The sequence below is a fragment of the Chiloscyllium plagiosum genome, unplaced genomic scaffold (genome assembly GCF_037043375.1).
Source record: "Chiloscyllium plagiosum isolate Xiang-an unplaced genomic scaffold, Cpla_swu_hap1 HiC_scaffold_14, whole genome shotgun sequence".
NCBI lineage: Eukaryota > Metazoa > Chordata > Chondrichthyes > Orectolobiformes > Hemiscylliidae > Chiloscyllium > Chiloscyllium plagiosum.
In genome coordinates, this window is record NW_028270152.1 from 50,698,147 (window position 1) to 50,721,822 (window position 23,676).

The 23,676-nt window shown below is 38.3% G+C and overlaps 1 protein-coding gene across 3 annotated transcripts in view; it reads right to left on the reverse strand.

Annotated features, from left to right (window-relative positions):
- Positions 1 to 1,552: 1,552 nt before the first annotated feature.
- Positions 1,553 to 23,676, reverse strand: part of uba3 (ubiquitin-like modifier activating enzyme 3) — a 36,842-nt gene continuing 14,718 nt past the window's right edge. For 2 of the 3 annotated variants that reach the window (XM_043708320.2, XM_043708318.2), the window contains 12 exons: positions 22,694 to 22,737; positions 19,549 to 19,613; positions 18,656 to 18,811; positions 17,924 to 18,026; positions 12,470 to 12,583; positions 12,332 to 12,385; positions 7,674 to 7,710; positions 7,491 to 7,572; positions 6,767 to 6,867; positions 4,556 to 4,619; positions 4,398 to 4,452; positions 1,553 to 2,377 (listed from right to left, as the gene is read on the reverse strand). In XM_043708320.2, coding sequence (XP_043564255.1) covers positions 2,289 to 2,377; positions 4,398 to 4,452; positions 4,556 to 4,619; positions 6,767 to 6,867; positions 7,491 to 7,572; positions 7,674 to 7,710; positions 12,332 to 12,385; positions 12,470 to 12,583; positions 17,924 to 18,026; positions 18,656 to 18,811; positions 19,549 to 19,613; positions 22,694 to 22,737 — 964 coding nt within the window. In that variant the 3' untranslated portion in view covers positions 1,553 to 2,288. The remainder of the gene's footprint in view (positions 2,378 to 4,397; positions 4,453 to 4,555; positions 4,620 to 6,766; positions 6,868 to 7,490; positions 7,573 to 7,673; positions 7,711 to 12,331; positions 12,386 to 12,469; positions 12,584 to 17,923; positions 18,027 to 18,655; positions 18,812 to 19,548; positions 19,614 to 22,693; positions 22,738 to 23,676) is intronic. The other variant, XM_043708321.2, reaches the window with a different exon arrangement.

Genomic DNA, 23,676 nt, shown 5'->3' on the forward strand with positions numbered 1-23,676 from the left:
TGCTGTGATCTCCCAAATCAGTTTGCTATCTTTCCTGAAACTTCATGTTTGAATCCCTCGTTTGGTTTCTGTTCATTGTACCTAAATAGCTCTTATCAAAAAGTTTACAAATTATATCCTATTGATTATGACAAAGGTAAACTTTCCTCATTATTCCTGACTCGTCAGTAAACTATGACAGTTGACCCCACAATTTTCCTCCAACTGAGTGGGTCTGCTCATCTAAGCATTGCTGTCTCAGGAATGGCATCTATTCCTGTTCCTGCAGGAACCACAGAGCCAAAGAGTGAACTTTAGGCAATTTAGGTTTCATCTGCGTGCCGTATCAGGAGTTACTATTAGTTTTCATTTAGTATGCTGATGTCAGCCAATTCTACAGCAATAACACCCTTCTCAACTTATCTCCTGTTATAAAATTATCAGACCAAGTCTGAGTCAAATTATTTCTCCAACTAAATAATGCCAAGCCAGAAGCCATTGTTTTTGGTCAACACTCCAAATTGTCAAAATGCCAACTCCATCCCCTTCACAGGAAATAAGAGATTAAGGCCTTCTATTCCCAATCTATTTAACCTCAAGCTGAGCTTCGGACCTCATCTGAGCCATCACTAAGATAGTCCATATCTAGCACATTGCCCAACTTGAGTCGTCTTAGCTCATTTGAGCTAGGCACAGGATTAGGCAATTAAACCCCTGGAGCCTACTTCACCGTTTGATATGATCATGGTTGATCACATCTCGGCCTCAACTCCACTTTCTTGCCTACTCTCCATAACATTTAAACCCATTAATTAAAAATCCACATCCTCAAATTTACTTAGTGTCGCAACATCCACCACACTCTGGGGTAAATTCCACAGACCCTTTACTGCAGAAGCCCTCACTCATATTTCACTACCTCTAGGACTTGTCTACTCCAATGCCTTCCTGTACTCCAACATTCTATGAATTCAAGGCCATCCAAAATTCCATCATTTTCTTTTTGCAGCAAACCTTGTCCCTGTATCACCCATCCCTTTGCTTGTTGATCGACATTAGGTCACAGTCAAAAAGGGTGGCATTGGAAAAGCACAGCAGACTAGGCAGCATGTGAGGAGCAGGAGTGTCAACATTAGGGCATAAGCTCTTCATCAAATTCCAGCATCTGCAGTCCTCACTTTCTCCGACATTGGGTGAAATCTCGATTTTAAAATTCTTACCTTTGTTGACAAATCCCTCTATGGCCTTACCCTTTCCATCTCTGTATTCTTCTCCAGCCCCAAAGATGTCAGCTATATATGCTCATCTGGATTTAACTGCTTGTCTTATTGCCTTCAGTTGCCTCAACTGTAAGCTCTGAAATTTCCTTCCTACATCACTCTGCCTCTCTACATTGCTTTAGTCCTTGAGACACCTTAAAATCTAACACTTTGAGCAGGCTTTTGTTCATCTGACTGATTATTGCTTTGGGCTTTACTGTTATATACCTGTTCTACAGTGGTATTAAGTACCTGGGACATATTACACCAAAAGAGCTTTACAAGTTATTAGTTAATGCACAACCCCTCTCCAAGAGAATTATTGCTCATTTTATTACAGTATTCTCAACTTCTTTTGGAGTATTTTCAAAGGGAAGATACTGTACATTTCAGAATTTTAAAAAAGTTACAACAGTTTCTGATATGGGGCTTCTTAGTACTACACATCATGAGGAAAGACATTTTTGGCGTAAAGTAGCATTCTTTACAGCATTATAAAACCATTCATAACCAAAAACTGTAATATATGACATCTGGATAACTTTCCACTTGTGAAATGCAAGTCTAGATTTTAAGTTAATTAACTAAGGACTTTAGGTAATACAAGTTTAAATAAATCAGACACATTTGTTCAAGCTAATACTCCATTCAATAAATATATAAAATGTGAATTGTGTAACTGAACAAAAATCTTGCTTGAAAATTTGACAAAAATAATTACTTAAACACAATATGATTTCTTGCTGGCTTAAAACAATCTTAACTCAATAATTACAATGGATGAAATTAAGAAAAGGAATGACATGCCCCAGTTTCCTATATATGTCATTCCTACCACGATACATTGGTGACTCTGTTCATATCCCATTTCAAACATAATATATACAATGCACCCTCAGCAATTTACGGTCTGATGTGATACCAGCAAAGGTATTGCAGTTTAAATCCAAGATTGTTAGAAAGTGACAAAGTCTAGTACACTGGTAAACATATCAATACTTCTCCTAAAAGCATTTTTATATAATTTGCTCAGAATGTTTTCAAAATCAGTCAAGTGGTGAAATGGAGTTTGAAAATCACTGTCTGAGGTGTTGTTATATCAGCCACTGCCAATTCCTGTCCATTTGTAAGGCCCAATTCTGGAAAACAAAATGTCAATTGGAGGTTATAAATTGATTCTTCATAAGAAATCGACAAACAAGCAAGTACAAATGCTTATTAGAAACTGATCAGTTTATTTTTATTTAAAAGTGCATTCCCAACGCTGGTAATGAATTGAAATAACACCATTAATTCATAGGATGTTACTACTGCTGATGAATAAATGTTGATCTTGCCATCATAATTGCCAAAGTGGTGATGTTGAGCTGCCTTCGTTAACCACTTAAGTACATGTTGTACAGGTACAACCACTGTGCTATGAAAAGAACTCCAGGACTTTGACCCAGCAACAGTGAAGGGATGGCAATACAGCTCCAAGTCAGGATGATGTGAGATGTGGACGAAACTTAAACTGTACTTCTCCCAAACTCGAGACATTACAGCTCTCAAGTTTGGAATAGAAATAGAAAATGTTAGAAAAACTCAGTAGGTCTGGCAGCATCTGCGAAGAAGGAAACTAGTCAATGTTCCAATCTGATCTGACTCTTCTTCAGAACCTTTTCCAAAAATAAATGGGAAGAGATTGAACAAGTGGGAAAAGACAGAGACAAGGCAGACAACAGGAAGTGCCTGGGGGGGTGGGGGGAAAACGGGATGACAATGCCAAGCCAGCCCTGTTATTGGACTTTGGGAAGGAGGTAAAAACAGCCTGTATGTGGTTGGGGGATTACAAGATGGGGAGCTGTGGAAAGGAGATTCCCAGGGGAGACAGTTTTAGTAGCAGTTCTGGAAATAACAGCTTGATATTCAGAGGTAAAGTCATGATCCAGAGAGAGATTATATGGTGGTGTTGGACAATCAGCTTTTGCAAGGTGGCACACTGGACAACAGCTCTATCAGCACGCTTGTTAAAGTCAGGATTAGGATAGTTTGTTGCTGTTATTCACTAGCGCACTGATGAGCCAAACGGCCTTTATCTGTGCTGTACATCTCTTTATACTGAGAAAGAAACAAAGGGTAACTCAGTATTGAAAAAAAATGTGCTTTCATCACAAAGTTAGAAGGTACTTTCAAATGAGCCCTTGGAAATTTACCGAGGGCTCATTTGAAAGTACCTTCTAACTTTGTGATTTGCTGCAATGCATCTTGTTGATAGAAGATACAACTATCACTATGTGCTATCTGTGCAGGAAATGACAGAATTGTGGGATGGATGTGTAGAATGACAATCATGAGTTAATTTGCCATAGATGGCCCTGAGTTAAGTGTCATTAAAGCTGCACTCCCCCTTGAGGACATAGGATATTAGTGGAGCACATGAGCTTTTTCCCAAAACTGACGATAGCTTCATGGTCATCCTTAGACTCTTAATTCTAGATTGTAATTGAATCCACCATCTATCATAGCACAATTTGAACTCAAATTTCCAAAATATTACTTGGATCAATAGTCTAGTGATAATACCACTAACCACTGCCTCCGTTCAGTAATAGAAATGCCATCAAATGTCAAAGAAAGATGCTTAAGATTCTCTCTTGTTGGATTTGGTTATTACTTGGCACTTTAGTAAAGCAACATTTGCACAAGATCATTTAATACAAATCAAAGCACAATGCTTCAGGCAACACAAGGGACAGAAAGGCATAATGGACCAGAAGGTCAGCTCCTCTCTTGCATTTTGTATACTTACAAATCAGTAAATCGAAACAATTTAAAAACTAAATCCCTTTCCTCCAAAAAAACTGTTGCTTTAATGGAAATGTGAATGCAAAAATTCTTAGCAAAATGAGAAACAGTTATTTCATCTCTCTTTAGCTCTCAACATGCTGTTAGTATTCATCATAAATATATTCCTGGAATATTCAGCAATACATCAACTTTAAGTACTCTCAGGATTCCAGAATGCTTATTTTTCAGGAATCCTGATTAGTAAAATCAAGCAATCAGAAATGCTGAGTGCTCAGCTACACACGAACAACACTCAGCAAGCTGTAAGTACACCAACATTTTACCCTGTGGAAGAATGTCATAAAATCCTGACAACACTTAACATCTTACCTTTCAGAGTTTTTGAAAGATTTGGTCTCGTCCTTTCTTCAATTGATGCTACAGTCTGTAAAATGAGAGCTGACTTGAGCTTTCAATACAGCAATCTCTCAATTTTTTTTGTTGTTTATACATTGCAAATTGAATTATTACAAAACTAATTTTCTTACTTGTAAATACAGTGTTTTATTCTTTCCATCCAAAGTTGCAGTGATAGCTGGAGATTTCATTTGTCTGTGTAGAATATGGACAAAAATTACTACATTGATCAAAATGGGCACTCTCTCTCCCTTTATTAAGACTATTTGTGAACGATTAGCTGGACTGTCCTTGCTTCTTTACTCTTACATCATTTTTTTGTGCACGATACCTTTAGTACAGTAGTGATCATGACTTAAAATGACTGCCCAATTAAAGGTAAAAATAAAGGTTCTGACTAACTGTTGCTTCAGTTCTTTGGAACAAAATAATTGGGGATTTCCACTTCATGTAATAACGTAAACGTTTAATTAAAACCAATTGTTGGAGAAACTTACTAAGTCTGGCAAGGCAGTGGGCGGCACGGTGGCACAGTGGTTAGCACTGCTGCCTCACAGCGCTATACTCCCGGGTTCAATTCCCGACTCAGGCGACTGACTGTGTGGAGTTTGCACGTTCTCCCCGTGTCTGCGTGGGTTTCCTCCGGGTGCTCCAGTTTCCTCCCACAGTCCAAAGATGTGCAGGTCAGGTGAATTGGCCATGCTATATTGCCCGTAGTGTTAGGTTAAAGGGGTAAATGTAGGGGTATGGGTGGGTTGCGCTTCGGCAGGTCGGTGTGGACTTGTTGGGCCGAAGGGCCTGTTTCCACACTGTAAGTAATCTAATCTAATCTGACTCTACCTAGGTATTCTGTACCTAAAATGGCACCATACATTGGTGACATTATTACAGTGTAATTAATCTTATAACTGACGCTGTTGTACCTAGATACTTTTGTATCCAAGATGGCACAGGGAGTGGGAACTTTAAATTTTTCACTGTGCTCATTTGAGTACATGACAATAAAGCTCATTCATTCAATTCAGCGAGTGGCAGTGGAAGGAAAATATTCTACCTGGAAGTCTGTGGTGAGTGGTGTTCCACAGGGCTCTGTCCTTGGGCCTCTACTGTTTGTAATTTTTATTAATGACTTGGATGAGGGGATTGAAGGATGGGTCCGCAAGTTTGCAGATGACACAAAGGTTGGAGGTGTCGTTGACAGTATAGCGGGCTGTTGTAGGCTGCAGCGGGACATTGACAGGATGCAGAGATGGGCTGAGAGATGGCAGATGGAGTTCAACCTGGATAAATGAGGTGATGCATTTTGGAAGGTCAAATTTGAAAGCTGAGTACAGGACTAAGGATAGGATTCTTGGCAGTGTAGAGGAACAGAGGGATCTTGGTATGCAGGTACATAGATCCCTTAAAATGGCCACCCAAGTGGACAGGGTTGTTAAGAAAGCATATGGTGTTTTGGCTTTCATTAACAGGGGGATTGAGTTTAAGAGTCGTGAGATCTTGTTGCAGCTCTATAAAACTTTGGTTAGACCGCACTTGGAATACTGCGTCCTGTTCTGGTCGCCCTATTATAGGAAAGATGTGGATGTTTTGGAGAGGGTTCAGAGGAGGTTTACCAGGATGCTGCCTGGACAGGAGGGCTTATCTTATGAACAGAGGTCGACTGAGCTCGGACTTTTTCCACTGGAGAAAAGGAGGAGAGGGGACTTAATTGAGGTATACAAGATAATGAGAGGCATAGATAGAGTCGATAGCCAGAGACTATTTCCCAGGGCAGAAATGACTAACACAAGGGGTCATAGTTTTAAGCTGGTTAGAGGAAAGTATAGAGAGGATATCAGAGGCGGGTTCTTTACACAGAGAGTTGTGAGAGCATGGAATGCGTTGCCAGCAGCAGTTGTGGAAGCAAGGTCATTGGGGACATTTAAGAGACTACTGGACATGCATATGGTCACAGACATTTGAGGGTGCATACATGAGGATCAGTGGTCGGCACAACATTGTGGGCTGAAGGGCCTGTTCTGTGCTGTACTGTTCGATGTTCTATGTTCTAATTCAGTTCAGAAAGGAGCTTAAATATTAAAAATGAAAATACTTCCCAAATTTTCTTTTCAGCGCTCCCTCTCCCTAATACACATATAGGCAAACTTGCTCTCCATTACTACTTCTACATTTGCCTTGTTCCTTTCCTTGCTCTGATACCAGAAAGTAGGCAAATCCTCAATGGGAAAAATCAGTCCAAGCCTTAATTGTTAATGACAGTATGTCCGCAAGACAACAACTGGAATGACATACTAAAATATACAGAGACCTAACGGAGAAGGTGAATATTGAAAGGATCTTACAGTGAAGCACTTTGAGTCAAGTAATCTAGGAGTTCTTGAAGTTTTGCAGATGGTGAAAATTGCAGGTCCTGAGGTACCTGGCTGCAGGCAGGACAGTTTTCCTTGAAGGAAAAACGTATAAAAATAGAAAATGTAGAACCATCTCAGACCCCGTTTCATATTTTCCAATAGTTAAAAAGATAAAAACAAGCATTCTTTCAGACAAATTAATGGATTTCAATTTGTAAATTTCTAGAAAAACATTTACAAAAATATTTTTATTGACTTACTCTATGTTGTTCACTACTTAAGGTTGGACATGTCATAACTGAAGATGCATCTTAATAGTATTTTTCAAGCCTCACACCTAAAGGATAAAAAGTTCACTTTTTATGCTTTAGTATTGTCTTGTTCATTTACTTCATGGGGCAGTGCTCCCACCTATCCACTTTGGCCTATATAATGCTGTACAGCATTATAGAGTGTAAACCAAAGTCTCCTTCACATCTTTGCTACGAAGCAGGGGTTAGGACCCTCTGCACTTTCGTCACACCCGTGGGTCAGGACTTAATGCATCAAAAACAAATTAATCCTTACTTCTGATGGCTACACTCTTTCAGATATTCACACTTTAAAGAGTTTCAAAATTAAAAGTGGAATTAAAAACACAGGATAAAGTGGTGACTTGCATATCACACCCAACAGATAAAGGTTTGTCTATCACATTATAAAGTCAGATACCCACCTTACGTTCTGCTTCAAACGTGTATGTGTAAAGGCCGTCAACATCATTGAACACCAAGTAGTTATTCAGAGGAATATATGCACTGAAAAAGTAACACTGTGCAATTTAAACCTTTATTGCAAACAGACATGATTATGAAAGTCAGGACCAATGTTTAATAAATGTTTAAAAACAGAAGTTTACCTTGATGCAATTTTGAAGACTTCAGTTGCACATACAGCTGAGGAAAAAAATACTTTAATTTAAAAAGCTCTATATTTTCTCAAAATTAACATTTAATGCTTAGAATCCCTACAGCGTGGAAACAAGTTATTTGGCCCAAAAGTCCACACTAACCCTCTGAAGAGTAAGCCACCCAGACCCATTGCCCTATACTCTGTTTCCCCTGACTAATGCACTTAACCCTCACATCCCTGAACACTATGGGCAATTTAGCAGAGCCCATTCACCTAAGCTGCACATTGTTGGACTGTGGGAGGAAAGCAGAGCACCTGAAGGAAACCGGAGCACCTGAAGGAAACCCATGCAGTAATGTGGAGAAAATGCAAACTCCACACACAGTCACCAGAGGTTGGAATCAAACCCAGGTCCCTGGTGCTGTGAGGAAGCAGTGCTAACCACTGAGCCACCGTGCCACCAAAACGTAACACATTCAACCTGCAAGTAATAACCAAAATTAACAAAATTATAGTCCTAAAGTAAGCGTGGTATCCAGCTTCTGCCAAAATTTGATTAAAGTGACCTTTAATAAGTTTTGAAATTGTTATTTACTTGTTTATATTTTGTTTTGCAATTTTATGACAGACTAGACAACTTTTTAAGACTGCGTTCTAAGCATAAGTTTATTTAAATCTGATATATTACAATGCTAAGCTACAAAACAGAAGTAGTAACTAATGATGTGTCAGAATTGCTCTCCCTGTTCACATCTGATTGGTCCATGGTTCATGAGACACTCAGGCTGCCACCTGTTGTTTTCACTAGGTATTGCAATAAAGATATTCCAGAAGTTCTTTTTAAAGTATATTCATTGTCATTCAGGGATCAATCCAAAATTCATCTCTCATTGAGGGAGCTTTACATGGCCCAAAATGTAATAAAAACTGCAAGCCTTTTATTTCCCCCCCCATGGGAGATTTATTATGCAACCAATTACACCACAATAATTCATTAAGACATGAAATACTGAATTCAGCCATGATTGCTCAGCACTCTATTGACTGAAGTTTCAGACAATTTCATTTTTAAAAGTAGCATCAAACTTGAATTTTTCTCCCTAGAATATTGCATTTTGCCCTGAAATATGATAACTATTCAGAGTTAGGTTAAAAAAATTGAAATAGTACAATACATCACTGCATAAGATACAGGTCAAAAGACTAAACAGAAAAAGTATAAAAAGTGTTTAAAAAATTGAGAAAAATATAAAAAGATAGTAAGAATTTGTATAAATATTAAAAAAGAAAGGAATTAACCAACTGAGCAATCCTCTAATTAAAAGTGTGTCTGGGAAAGTAATGCAAAGATACACTGCGCATGTATATTGCACTAGTTTTCACTTAAAAATACAAGTAACATGCCAGAAAAAGCTGTAAATTGGGAATTGGAAGGGAAGGAAGAATAAATAAGAAAACAATCACCAATTAATGACAGGAGTACATTCAGTGAACTACAAGCTGACATACTCTCACAAACCACTGACCTTCGTTCTAAGGTCATAAAAGAAATGGCAAGACTGGTTGATGCATTGGTTTTAATACTCAAATTCTCTAGCTTCAGGAAAGGTTCCCTTAGATTGGTAAAAATGAATTTAACTCCTTTATTCAAAAGGGAAGAACACAGAGCAGGAAACTACAGACCAGTTCACTTAATTTCTTTTATTAGGAAGTTGGCAACTTTTGACCACTTATATAAATTAATTGGATAAAAGTGTGGTTACTACAATTTTTGGTGACAAAGATAGATAGGAAAGTAAGTTTCGAAGAGGATATATGAAAGCTATAAAGGGAGAGAAAGAAGTTAAGAAAATTGGCAAATATCATTGAAATAGGTGGGAAAATGTGAAGGGCAAGAAGAATAAAAAAAAGCATATTATCTAAATAATGAAAGATTGCAGAGATCAGATGCAGAGACATCTGGATGCCTTATATGCAAATGCAGCAAGTATTTCAGAAAGCTCCTTATTGCGAGGGGAATGGAATAAAAAGTAGAGATATAATACTTCAGTCATACAGAGCACAGGGTACTGTGTACAGTATTGGCTTATTTATTTAAGGAAGAATATAAACACACAGTAAGTAGTTAGAGAAGATTTGCTCGACTAATATGCAGGAATGGGGGAGTTGTCTTAACAGTAAAGTCGGAACATGCTAAGCTTATATACGCTAAATTTTAGAGAAGTGAATTTCAAAATGTATTAAACACAAGTTCCTAAGGGATTTTGATAGGGTGCATTGAAAAGGATGTATCATCTTGTGGAGATTCTATGCTTAAGGGTATATGAAGAGTGTAAAATAGAGATTAGGAGACATTTTTTCCCTCACAGGGTGAGTGTCTTTGGAACACTCTCCCTGATAAGGCAGCAGAAGCAAAGTTCTTAAATATTTGTAAGGCAGAATTAGACAGATCCGTGATAAGCAAGAGGATTAAAGGTTATTAGGACAGGCAGGTATGTCCAGATCAGCAATAATCTTACTGAATGACAGTATAGGCTTAGGGTGCCCAGGTAGTCTGTTTCTGCTTCGAATTAGAATTTACATTACTCCTTCAGAAGGAGAATAAACATCACAGACATCCTTTCAGCACTGAAGTGCAATCTAATTGTAAATATGATTTTAATTCGAAATTTAGATTAGATTAGATTAGAGTGTGGAAACAGGCCCTTCGGCCCAACAAGTCCACACCGACCCGCCGAAGCGAAACCCACCCATACCCCTACATTTACCCCTTACCTAACACTACGGGCAATTTAGTATGGCCAATTCACCTAACCTGCACATCTTTGGACTGTGGGAGGAAACCGGAGCACCCGGAGGAAACCCACGCAGACACGGGGAGAACGTGCAAACTCCACACAGTCAGTCGCCTGAGTCGGGAATTGACCTGGGTCTCGGGCGCTGCGAGGCAGCAATGCTAACCACTGTGCCACCGTGCCGCCCACTTTATTAATATTTAGTAAATATTAATAGTGTAACAATACTAAACATGAAGCATTCAGTCCTGTAACAGTGTTTTATCAAAGCCTTTACCGGTCTAGGTTGAAAATCTTACCAATACAAAGTTGGAATATAATACAAAGGAGATTAGAATGCAGAGCAGTTGCTTCACACATGGCTCTTTAGTTTCAGGAGCTATGAACAAGACCAACTGAAACTGCTGGGAACATAATCTAGCTCTGACAGCGATACCAATTCTGTAATTTGAGAGAACCACTGACTAATTTGGTGTGGGGATGCCGATGCTGGACTGGAGTGGACAAAGTCTGAAGTCACACAACACCAAGCTATAGTCCAACAGGTTTGTTTGAAATCACTAGCTTTCGGATTGCTGCTCCTCTGTCACTCAACAATGGAGCAGTGCTCCTAAAGCTTGTGATTTCAAATAAATCTAGTGGACTATATCTTAGTGTCATGTGACTTCCAATTTGATGTCTCACAGTAATCAATCCCATGCCAGAACACATTACACAAACAACAGATGTAAGAAAGTTACACTGAGAAAAATATTTGTACTTGTTACCTGTTAGCTGCCATGAACCAGATTTTGCATTTGCTTGTCAAAAATGCAATAGTTCTAGCATCTACCATTATTGCTTACAAAAAAAAGTGCGGTTAAATTGCTGCCAATTCACTCAGAAGAAATGCTCTGGACTGTATGCCCTGTGCTTGCTGACCAACACTGACTAATGATCAAATTTTAAAATTCTAATCGTCAAATTCAAATATGACATCGTTTCTCCACCATTGCTTGAACTTCTCCAACTCCACATTGCTGATCTCTGTGTTCTTCTAATGTTAATGTTGTGTCCACACCTAATACTAATTCCTTCACCACTAGCAGTGGTGCCTTCAATTGCTTAGGCCCCAGGCTCTGGACATCCTTCCCTACACCCCTCTCTCTCTACCTCACTTTTCTCATTTAAGACACTCAAAATTGGCCTTTTTGAACAGGTCTTTACCTGGACTGAACAGCTTCTTACCTGGCTGTGTCATACTGCTTTTACTAGTTCTATAAAGCGTCCCGAATATTTCATTACATTAAGGGGGTTATATAATTAAATGCTGTTGTGGTTTTAAGTAAACCTCCTAACAAATAAAACAATGGCCTACCCATTCACTATGAATCAAAGATTCAGAATTTCAGGATCAGAGAATGGTTGCTACTCAGAAGGACACCATTTGGTCCCCTGCAAGGGGAGTTTATGTTGTTTCACTCTTCTGGCATTTTCTGTTGTAAAGCAAATTCTCTCTCCCATTGCTACCCATTTCACTTGCAAAGCCAAGATTGAACCTGCCTCCACTACACAACCACACGCTCTAGATCTTAACCAGTAGCTGCATAAAAAGAACTTTCCCATGTTGTCACTGATATTGTGTTCTCGACCCTTTTACCAATTGGAACATTAGTTAGGGACAAATCATTCTGATAGCTGTAAAGCACAGAACTGTTTAAAGTTTCTTGATCTCTTTAAAGCAGTATCGAACATTTAATACTGGTAAAACTAACTTGGGTAACTTGCTGATACTGTACTTTCATGTTTCCATAAATATAAACCTCACACCCATCTCTTAATGCCATGCAAAAAAACCCAGTTCAAAATGTTACTTCACCATTAACTTTACCTGCAATTACTGCATTGGTAGATGCTACTGCAGGGATAATTCTCTTAATAACACCTGGAACAAACAATAAAAAGTCGCATCAATATGTATTCAAACTTACAGCAATACAAATTTATATTCCTATTTTGTAGGACCTACCTTGAGTAAGCCTATATGTTATACCAGTTATGTTAAAGTGAGTAGCTCTTTCAAGTGATTTCTGAAAAACCCACTGTATATGCTCAGGATCATCACCATCCAGTGCAACGCCCTCTGTAGGAAAAACAAAATTCTTCATTTTTGTAACAAAGCATATTGTACAGAGTGCATTAGATATAAGTGAATCTCGAAGTTAAGCCACAAAACTGCTCAATATTTTCTGATTCAGTAAATTAAACCAACACTGAGAATTAGAACACTTCCACTTCAAACCCTCTTGAATACAATACTAGATATTTGCAAGAAAGGCCTGCAAAGCCAATGTGCCAAAACATCACCTACAAAAGACAATCTCACAAGCATGTGTAAGAATTTCTGTTTCTAATAACATCTGATATCAATTCTGAATAAGATTTTCTATTTAGCTGCAATTGTTGAATAATGGATAGTTATTGCCAAAGATTCACATCCATTTGGAACAGAATGAGTGATTAAACCAATTCTATAACCTGTTGCAAGTCCACTTCTACAGGAGTACCAAAGCTGGGAAGTTACAACGTGGGAGAATTTTAAGGTTGAAGTGAGGTGAGAAGTGCTGTTCTTTTTATAAAGAGAACAAAGTAATCCAAGAGAAGGGGAAATCACAAGGCTTGACAGCCGAGGTCCAGAGATACTAATTAAAATGAATAGCTGAAACAACTTGCTAGTTAAATTCAAACATCAGAGATGGACAGCTGAGACATGTTGCTTTCAATTCCCATGCCATATGGAAACTTCTGCTAGTTGAGTTTCAACACAGAATTTCTGAGCTTGAAGGACAGCTGGAGTCACTGGGGTGCATCAGAACAGTTTCCTGGATTGCACATTCCAGAAGTTGGCCAGCTCACTGGCAGAGGGAGTCCAGCACAGTAAATAGTTGGCGATTCAGGAGGAGGACGAGGACAAGGTACAGGGATTTTTTTGTTGTGACTTTTTTCACATTTCTAAAATAGTTTTTTTTTAATGAATAAAGTATATGTACATATATAGTCACTAGACTAGTGTGATTCTGTACAGAATCTTTACAAATATAGAACAAACTGAAGGTGTTGTCACTTATACAAGATTATATTTACAGACATTGGAGAGACAGAGGGTCCAATAACTGAACGGACCCCCATTGTACTTTGGCAGAAAGACCTTAGATGGTCTGTCCCCACTGTTACTTGGCAGAAGCTGCTATAAGCTTTAGTGTGACTCTCAGCGCCCAGTCCTGGACCTTGGAATGTGCCAGTTTGCAACACTTGGTGAAGGTCAACTTCTTGCTTTTGAAGACCAACAAGTTCCGGGCAGACCATAGGGCATCTTTCACTAAATTGATGGTCCTCCAAGCGCAATTGTTGTTTGTCTCAGTAAATCTTCTGGGGAACAGAACATAGAGCAGAGTCCAGCATCACAGAGCAGCTCGGGACAAACCTTGACAAAAACCACTGCATCTCTCTCCAGACTTCTTTGCAAAAGAAGGTGGTGTGCAACAGTCTTTACTAGACCCCACCTTAGCTGCTTCAAGGGTAGCATGCAGTGGCACAGAATGTCCAGGCATACATGAAGGACCTCACAGATAGTGACCTTCTCAACACCAAGAGATGTGTTGGTGCCCATTGGGAAGTTCTGGTGAAGAGGCATTCTGTCAAATCACTTTTGACAGTATGCTCAAGAAACAACCAAACAGGACTTACCTTCTTTTTCAACAGGGTCTAGAGGAAGCTACACATTTTATAACGAGTCAGGATGGGTGAACTCCCTCTCAGGAACATTCATTAGCTGCTCTCAGAATATCCAATCCCATTCCTTTCTGCTTCACAGACAGGATCACAAATTAAGCTTTGGCTAATCACACCTCTGCTTCCCCACTCCCTCCAAGAGGCAAGAAATGTCCTTCGGCTTTATGGCTAAAGATTTATCATCAATACTCATTATGATTCAAGATTATACAAGATGCATGTACAATTAGAACAATTAAAAGACATTTGATCTGACAGAAGAGGAGGAAAGGTTTAGGGGGATATGCACCAAATGTTGGGAAGTGGGACTAGTTTAGTTTGGGAAACTTGGTCAGCTTGGACTGGTTGGACCAAAGGGTCTGTTTCTGTTCTGTATGATTCTATGACTGTATGACTCTGAGATGAAATGGTAACTTTGGTGTAAAATGAATGAAATTCAGGATGATTCAGGCTACCAGTTGTAAAATGGGAAAACCATAAAGTAGAATCTTTTCTTACAATGATCTTGTTAAAAAACTGGAATGCAGCAAGTAGGTACAACTCAAAGACACCAAACAGGTTTCAATGCACATTGTGAGTTTAGCGTCATTAAGAATGATAAATGGTTAGCTTTCTCCTGCAAGTGTTAATGTTGGTGTCCTGTGATCATTTGGTAGCCTGACCACTTCATGAGACATTGGAACCCTAGACAGGGGTAAATATAGGGGAGGGGAATAGGTCTGGGTGAGTTACTCTTTGGAGGGTCGGTGTGGACTTGTTGGGCCGAAGGGCCTGTTTCCATACTGTAGGGAATCTAATTTAATCAAATCAAGAAATCTAGTTTGGCAGCCAAATAACAAACATTTACAGGAACCTAGCAATTATATTTGCTATTGTAGTTTGTGATGCTGTTACGCAAACCTTGGCAAAAACATGGTTGAAGGCCACTAATTTTCCAATGGGTGTACTGAACAGACCTATAGAGAACAAGGAATGTCTTGGATGAAGGGCAAAATACACTAGAACTGAACAAAAAGGGGTCAGAAAATTATTGCCGTTTTTATCATCTGTGGTGACATATACATATTCCAGGCCATTTGAATGGTGGGACAGCAAACCAAATGAGATGGAGAGAGTGGGGATCGTTTTTTTTAAATTCTAAATCTAACAACTACAGAGTAGCTAGAATGCTGACTTATTGTACCAGTGTTATGAAGATGTGGGTATACCTTTAAGAGAGTTAAAAGCAGCAGAACTAATCGGACCCAGCATCAAGTGTACTCAAAAATGGTAACAATGTAACACTGGGTCGAACAATTTGATTAGTTCGTTGCTTGGGGACTAAAACAAATTTGAATTCAGCCAATCAATTTAAAATTATACCTGAAACATATCAAACTCTGATCCAGTTTGAATTGAGTATATGGACAATCTTAAAAGCCAATGACATAATCCGATGCTCTGGGACTATAAGGCAGGGGTAAATTGAACAGTTGAGAGGAGATCTGCCATGTCCTAGCATGTAAGGGACTGCTTGAAAAAAAATCTCTCAGACGTCCCTTTTTGATCAGTAACCTATAAGTGGAAATTCCTAACAAGGAGGAAAGAAGACACAGGAAGATCCGAAGACAAGAACCTACAGCTGCATGATTTTGAGATAAGAAGAAGTGTTGTTTTGTAAATTTTAATTGGGAGTATTATCGGACTATTATAGAAGGGAAGCTAAAAGTTAGTTTAGAGAAAGAAATTGTAAATAGTGATTAGTTAATTATTCTCTGTTATACTTTAAGAAATAAAGTTGTTAATTTTTACTTTAAATAGTTCTTGGCCACTCGATTTTTACAGATTACTGCATGGGATAAATCTTTTCTGTGTTATTGGTTTTAAATTAAGCAGGAGGGTTTACCTCATGTCGTAACAACCAGTGATTCTCGGAAGAGTGGGAGGACAGGGGTGGGTGTGTGAGTGAGTGAGTGAGTGAGTGAGTGAGTGAGTGAGTGAGTGAGTGAGTGAGTGAGTGAGTGAGTGAGTGAGTGAGTGAGTGAGTGAGTGAGTGAGTGAGTGAGTGAGAGAGAGAGAGAGAGAGAGAGACGGACAAACATACATACACACACAAATTACCCAGTTAAAGATCATTTTAAAAAGCATGTTACTGAAAAGAATGGGTGCGAGGAAAACCCCCAACATTACCTTGCTAGACAGCAGGCAAAGGAGTCCTGTACAAGTGGATGAAGAGACTGTAAAAGGTGGTGGAGGCCAGATGATCAATCTCAATATCATGTGGCTGATGACAAGATCCATCTTCATCAGGACCACAGTGTCAGCAGGTGGGAGAAGTTACATTTCTCTGAACTATGGTTTCGCAGCAGGGGTAGAGAGAGGCAGCCGAAGTCATCTGCGAGGCCCAACACCATTTTAAGATGCAGATTAACTTAACTTAGACAGCTAGAGAATATTCTTATTCTCCTTAATACATTCTTTCCCTTGTAATCTCTTTGTAGGAATTGACATTAAGATAAAGCAATTATGCCCGGTGCAAATGTCACTCAATCAGGTTTATAATTCTAAACGGAGAATAAACTATTTTCTTTCCAGTCTCCATTTTTCCAGCCTCGTGTTAGAAGTTATTGAAAGCAATTATTGAATCATCTTTCCTTCCTCTCCTGCCACTCCCTAAATCTTTAAAGAGATTGGTTGCCCCTTACCTCTCTTCCCCTGAAGACTCATCACCTGCCAATCACAGGTTGCTACTTTTCAATCACTGAACTGTCCTCCAATCAGAGATTTAGATTTAGTCTCTAAAGGAGCAGACAGACCTGGAGAGAGGAAACTGGTGATTGGAGGAGCTGGAGTAACCAGGTTAAAAGGAACAGAGTGACTCCTTCCATGGCAATTCTGGATTCAGTTCCCCAATTTTGACAGGAAATGTGCATTTTCTTTTTAAAAACAAACCTCCAGCAAGATGCACAAATTAAAAATTAGCCAAATGACAAATGTCTCATTTACGTAACTACTAATAATAGTCATCATCTTGAACACTAATATTAAAGTAATGCAAACATTTGAGTGTGAACTTTCACTGACTAGCATAATGTTTCGGTCATTCACCTTAATTTTTGCTGAGGTCCATCCTGAGCCGCTCCATGACACAGGACTGTGCTCGATGGTCTGTTCCCCGGGACGCATACCGAGACAAACATTGACTGTGCCTGGAGGACCATTAACTCTGTGAAAGACACGCTTTGGTCTGCCCAAAACTTGTTGGCCTTCGAGAACAAGAAGTTGACCCTGATTGAATATTGCAGACAGGCACATTCCAAGGTCCAGGACTATCTACTGATGGACGCACTAAAGCTTGTGGCAGTTGCTGTCAAGGCAGAACTAGGAAAGACCATCGTCTGAAGTCTTTCTGCCGAAGTTAAATAAGGGGTCTGTTCAGTCATCAGGCCGTCCTGGTGCCTCAAATGCATATAAACATAATCTGGTTCACGTAAGAGATGCCTTTGATTTGTTTGGATAGAATCTTGATATGTTATTGTATAGGATTGAATTGTGTTTGTGACTGTGTATAGAATGATATTATTTATGAATAGTGTAATTTTGAAACAAAAAAGCTGAAGTGAAGGAGTTGCAGAGTTTAGATTTATCAGTGCATATGCTCTTTTTAAGAACGTTATCAACAAATCCAAAATATTAATTTAGTTAATTATACCTCCAAACGGGATTTCTTTTGGCCACTGCAAAACTCTGACATATTCAATACAATGCTCTGGAAGCCTGGGCATAGAAGCAATGGTACACATGGGAAAGTTAATCTGTAAAATAAATTGTAAAATTATTTTCATCTCTCATAAAATTCAGGATTTACGCTAACTGACAAACAGACGGTTAACTAAAATAATCAATAGTTTAATATTTCTCAGATGATAAAACAAAAATGATACAATTCACCTAAAAATCAATTCCATGTTTCAAACACACGATTTAAGGAAAAGGCAAGTGGAAAAATAACTTTTCTGAAGTGTCTTTCAGTGAGTATTCTTTCAGTGACTAAAAGTAGAGCAACTTTAAAAAACCCAAGAATCTGCTGTGTGTTAGAATGAAATAACATATACTGATCCAAAATATGTTACCATCAATAAAACTGCATTTTAGAAAGAAAATGAATTAGGTATGATTGTATCAAATAGGACTTCATCAGACTTGACAGGGGAAATCAAAAGAACAAGTAGTCAAGTGGTTAAAAAAAGCAGGCTGAAGATCAAAATTGAGAAACTAAGTAACAAATCAGAGACCGGAATTATCTGAAAACACTGAACCAAAAACAGGCTTAGATGCAAATATTTGAAACAGGAGGCAAGTTTTTGTTTTTGGTAACCTCAATCTCTAACTGATCAGGTCCCAAAGACTGGATCAGTAATATTTTCACAAACCTAGAAGTTACCTGAGGAGGGTACAATTCCAGTGTACACTCTATACATGCTGTCAGTCCTGGCAATATAACACGTGCATTACCCTTAAACCCTTCGGTCCCACCATCGATCAATGGTATAATGGAGCTTGGGTCTAGTGTTCCATCTTCAAAGTTCAGCAGTGATATCTATGAAAAATAAAGATGTTTCTTATTAAGAAAAATGGTTTTCACTATCTTCATTTAAATAATCACTTAATTAAAGCACATCATTATTATTACAATCATCATTCAAACTCTCAAGAATGTCAAACTATCAATAACCAGAATACAAATGGCTAGAAAGGCCATTGAGGTGCACTGGTAGTATCCTTATCTATGGGCCAAGAGACCCAGTTTCAAGTCCCACCTGCTGTGGAGGTGAGTAGTAAGAACTCTGAACAGGTGATAAGAAAATATCTACAAATGCCCAGAAAGAGAACTTATTGCACAGCAACCTCTGGGCGAGAAGGGTCAAGCTCAATATGAATCTGCAACCACCCCTTCCCCAAAAGATGTGTTATAACAGATCCAAACAGGACGAGCAAAATAACTACAAATGTATCGAGTGCCCAGATTATCCATTTGGGGAAAAGAAAGGAAACAATAAAACCAGTTGCATAAAGAGGTATGACAAGATGCTGTCTGGTAACTTATTAGGTTGATGACTATTAACTTAATTTAGCCCTAGCTCCATAAGCCTGACCTGCTGAATGAGGAGTTCAACATTTTGTGTCTTAAACTCATCTGGTATTTGGGGGCCTATTCCACTACACCTAAAATTTGTTCTTCTGATGTTTTGTGAATTTCTTCACTGGATTGTTGCTATGTAATTGTTCCCAAGTAATTGCTATTCGCCATTAAATTATTACTGTTACTATTCATACCAACATCCCATTGATCCATCGTCGGGCGATGATAGAATCTAATCCACTAATAACGATATGAAATTCTGAAACAAAAGTAGTACTTTTTACAATGAGTGAGTTGAATCTCCTTCCTCCTTTATTAGTCACTGATTTCCACATTCCAGCTAGATAAATAAACATTTTCAATACAAGTACAATATCAAGTCTCTTAAATATTTCAAAATAGCGTGCAAACAATAATGAGGCCAATGATTGAATATAAGTGAACACAACAATAATTTTGCACACAAAACTCCACAGAATGACCAATTATTTTTCAAATGTTTGGCTTGAAAGGAAAACTGACCAGAATCAAGGAAAGCTTGCTTCTCTATTTAGCATAATACCCTTTAGTATTAATTTGATATAATCAACTCAGTTTAACCTCTCACTTTGAAGACTGCACTTTTATAAATACAGTAACTCTAGGTACAGTTAGTGCACCATGACTTAAGTGTCATAAAGTCTTACAGAATGGACACTAACCCTTTGGTCCAATTCATCTGTCAACCAGGCATCTTAATCTGAACGAGTCCCACTTGCCAGCATTTGGTCCATATCCCTCTAAACCCTTCCTATTCATAAACAAATTCAGATGCCTTTTAAATGTTGTAATTGTACCCAACTCCATCACTTTCTCTGGCAGCTCATCCCATACACTGACCACTAGGCCCTTTTGAAATCTCTCCCCTTTCACCTTAAACCTTTCCTCTAGTTTTAGACTCCCCAACCCTGGGAAAAAGACCTCAGATGTTCACCCAATCCTTGCTCCTCATGATTTTATAAACCTCCAAGGTCACCCTTCAGTCTCTGACGTTCCAGGGGAAAAAAGCCCCAGCCTGTTCAGCCTCTCCCTGTAGCTCAAACCCTCCAGTCCCAGCAACATCCTTGTAATCTTTTCTGCATCCTCTCAAGTTTAACAACATGTGACTAGAACTGAACTCAGTATTCCAAAAGTGGCCTAACCAATGAGTGGCACAGGCGCAACATGACTCCCTAACTCCTTTACTCAATGTCATGACCAATGAAGGCAAGCGTACCAACCTTCTTCACCATCCTGTCTACCTGTGACTCCACATTTCAGGAAATATGCATCTGTAACACTCGTTCTCTTTGTTCAGCAATATTCCCCAGGGCTCTAACATTTACTGTACTAGTCCGATCTTTGTTTGCCTTGCCAAAATGCAACACTCACATTTATCTAAATTAAATTTCATTTTCCACTCCTCAGCCCACTGGATCCCGGTACTATTGTACTGAGAATCTTCTTCACTGTCCAAGACATCACCAATTTTGGTAAAAAAAAAACTTTGGTGTCATCTGCAAACTTACAAACCATTCTTCGTATATTCACATCCAAATTATTTATATAAATGACAAAAAGCAGTTGACCCAGTACCGATCCTTCAGCATACTGCTGGTCACAGGCCTCCAGTCTAACAACTTTCACACCAATTTTGTATCCAATTAGCTAGCTCCCCCTGGATCCCATGTGATCCAATCTTACTAACCCTAGTCTACCACACAGATTCAGCAACTGACTTAAAAAAACAAAAACTTGAAAGAAACATACAACTTTTTGTGTAAAGAAAACATGGTTCAAATACAGCAAGCAAGTAGGTGGAGAAAAACAACCTTTTCAAATTAGTTAAAACTGCCTCTTTTCCGAAATGTGTCAGCTTTATTACGAGAAAATAGAACAGTTACACTCAGTCTATTAATCTTGATTGAATTTTGATAGGAATGGTAAGCAGCTTTTAAGGGAGAAGGTTAAATTGTCAAAGCCTGGATCAATTCCATATCCATAAATACACAAAGTCAGTAATAGTCAATGTGTGGAGCTCAGGGGCAGAAACTAGATACTCCCTCCCCAAAATCAGGGATGATACAGCAAATTTCTAATCTAATTAAGGCGTGAAGGATTTTTTGAGGTATGCATGTTGTGATCCTTTTTTGCTTTTGGGGAAAAAAGCTATAGTTTATGCTAGGTTGGAATTTTCCCTTTTAAAAACTAGGTTCCTCTGAAAGAAAAGCAGTTTTCTTCCAATAACTGGAGCATAAAAAGTAGAAAAGGATCAACAAAAAGTTAATTACATAATGGAGTACAGTATGAGAGTGGTGCTTTGTTAAAGTAGACAAATCTGAATTTTAGAACAAGTTAGAGACAAGGTAGACTGCTTTTGAGTAAGAAACAGTTGAAACTGTGTGCTGGCTAATTGTTTAAAACCTGTTAACTGAAGGTCATGAGTGACAAAGTTGAATCTTAACCAAGTAGTTAGTCTTCTGTTTTCTTTTGAGTGTATAAACTTGAATTATTAGGGGTGTAGAAGTGTAAATAAGAGAATGAAGGAGTTCAGTTTACTGAATAAGTAAGTGATCATTGTACTTTTAATATGACAGCGAGAGTGAAGTTGTTAGTTTTCATGTTTTGATTTTTGTGCAGCAAAATTCTTGTTTTGAATGATGAACCTTGTGGCGTAATTCTTGAAGTAAATACTTAAGTTGTCAGATTTCAAAAAAAATTAGACTTATTGAGATCATAAGAGTTAAATTATTTCAGGTCAGTTCTCTGGTTCAACTTGTACCTGTAATATTCAAAAAAATCAACTTGACTATGATGTCCGATGTCACAATCAAATAACTACCACCGTCCAGGCATAAAAATTAAGAATGATCAATTGGGTGAAGCTGGGAATCAACCTAAAAATAGCCTGGCAGGTAGTCAGAAAATCATCAATATGAAAAAGGAAAAAAATATTTTTGGTCATCACAACTTTTTGATGATGGTTAAATCAAAGCATATTGAAATCACAATGGCAATGGGCCATGAATCCACTTAAAGCAGCACAAAAATCTTGTTACAAAATACAAGTATATAATTCTATGTTGGATCTACTGAGCTTCAAGAACTATAATGATTAATGCATTCCATGATCAAATAAATTCTAAACATGGCCTTCTTAAAGTATTATTTATCACAGAATGAACACATTTGCACATAAAGCTGCAAGTACAATTTTTGGTCACTAACTTTAATAGGGTTAGCATCCAAAGAATTTGCACCATTGTTAACAACTGGGAACTGAAAAAAAATTGCTGAATTTCAGACGGAGCCAGTACTTACGTCTGTAAAAGGATTCACTAAAATCTTGTATCTTTTTAAAATGTCTGAGAATACAGTTAAGAATTGTTTCAAATTATATAACTACAGCATATTCGCATTTCAGTTTTGGAACATATCTGACAAGATTTCTTGAACATTTTGACAGTGTCAAACTCCTGCCTTTTCTTTGTAGTCCTGCATGTTGGATACCTATTTAAATAGAATCAATACCCTTTTGAATGCCTCAATTAAAACCAGACCTAAAGTACTCAGTATGTGAAAATGTTTCTCACCTGTACTTTTGAAAAAAAACTTTGGATTCCCAAATCTATGAGGGGGAAACAGTTTTACCCTTTCTATTTTGTCCAGACACCTCATGATTTTGTAAACCACTATGAAACTTTCTCTTAGCTTTTTCCTCTCCAAGAACAGTCCCCAACTTCTCCAATATAAGTTTCTCATCTCTAAAACCATTTTCTAAAATCTCTTCTGCACACACACTAATGGATTCGCATCCTGCCTAAAAAAGTGTGTTGCCCAAGACAGAATATAATACTGCAGATGACGGTTAACTAGTCTCCTATATACCAAAAGGTGAATTTAAATTAAATTCAATTAGTTGAATGCAAGTTAGAATTTTTTAAAATCCCCTTTTTGTTTAGTATGCATAGGTTGGTGTGTATTCTTCAGTGTGATAGTTTGAAGAGCATCCCTGTTGCTTACCCTGCTCAGAAATGCTGCAGACGCCATGTAAACGATGCCACATTTGATCAGACATCCTATCGCTAAAATTCTCCACTGGCAAACATTCAGACAGTGTCTGGCAACTGTTTGAGATGTATGTAGTAACAGTCATTATTTCTCTGCTCAGAAAAATCTGGGCCAATAAATCACAACACAGTTCCTAATGCACAAGCACTCCTGTATTGATTATGCCTTATGGATGCAGTTTTAGCTAAGGATTTAATACTGTCAGAAAGATTATAGCAAATTCCTCATTTGCA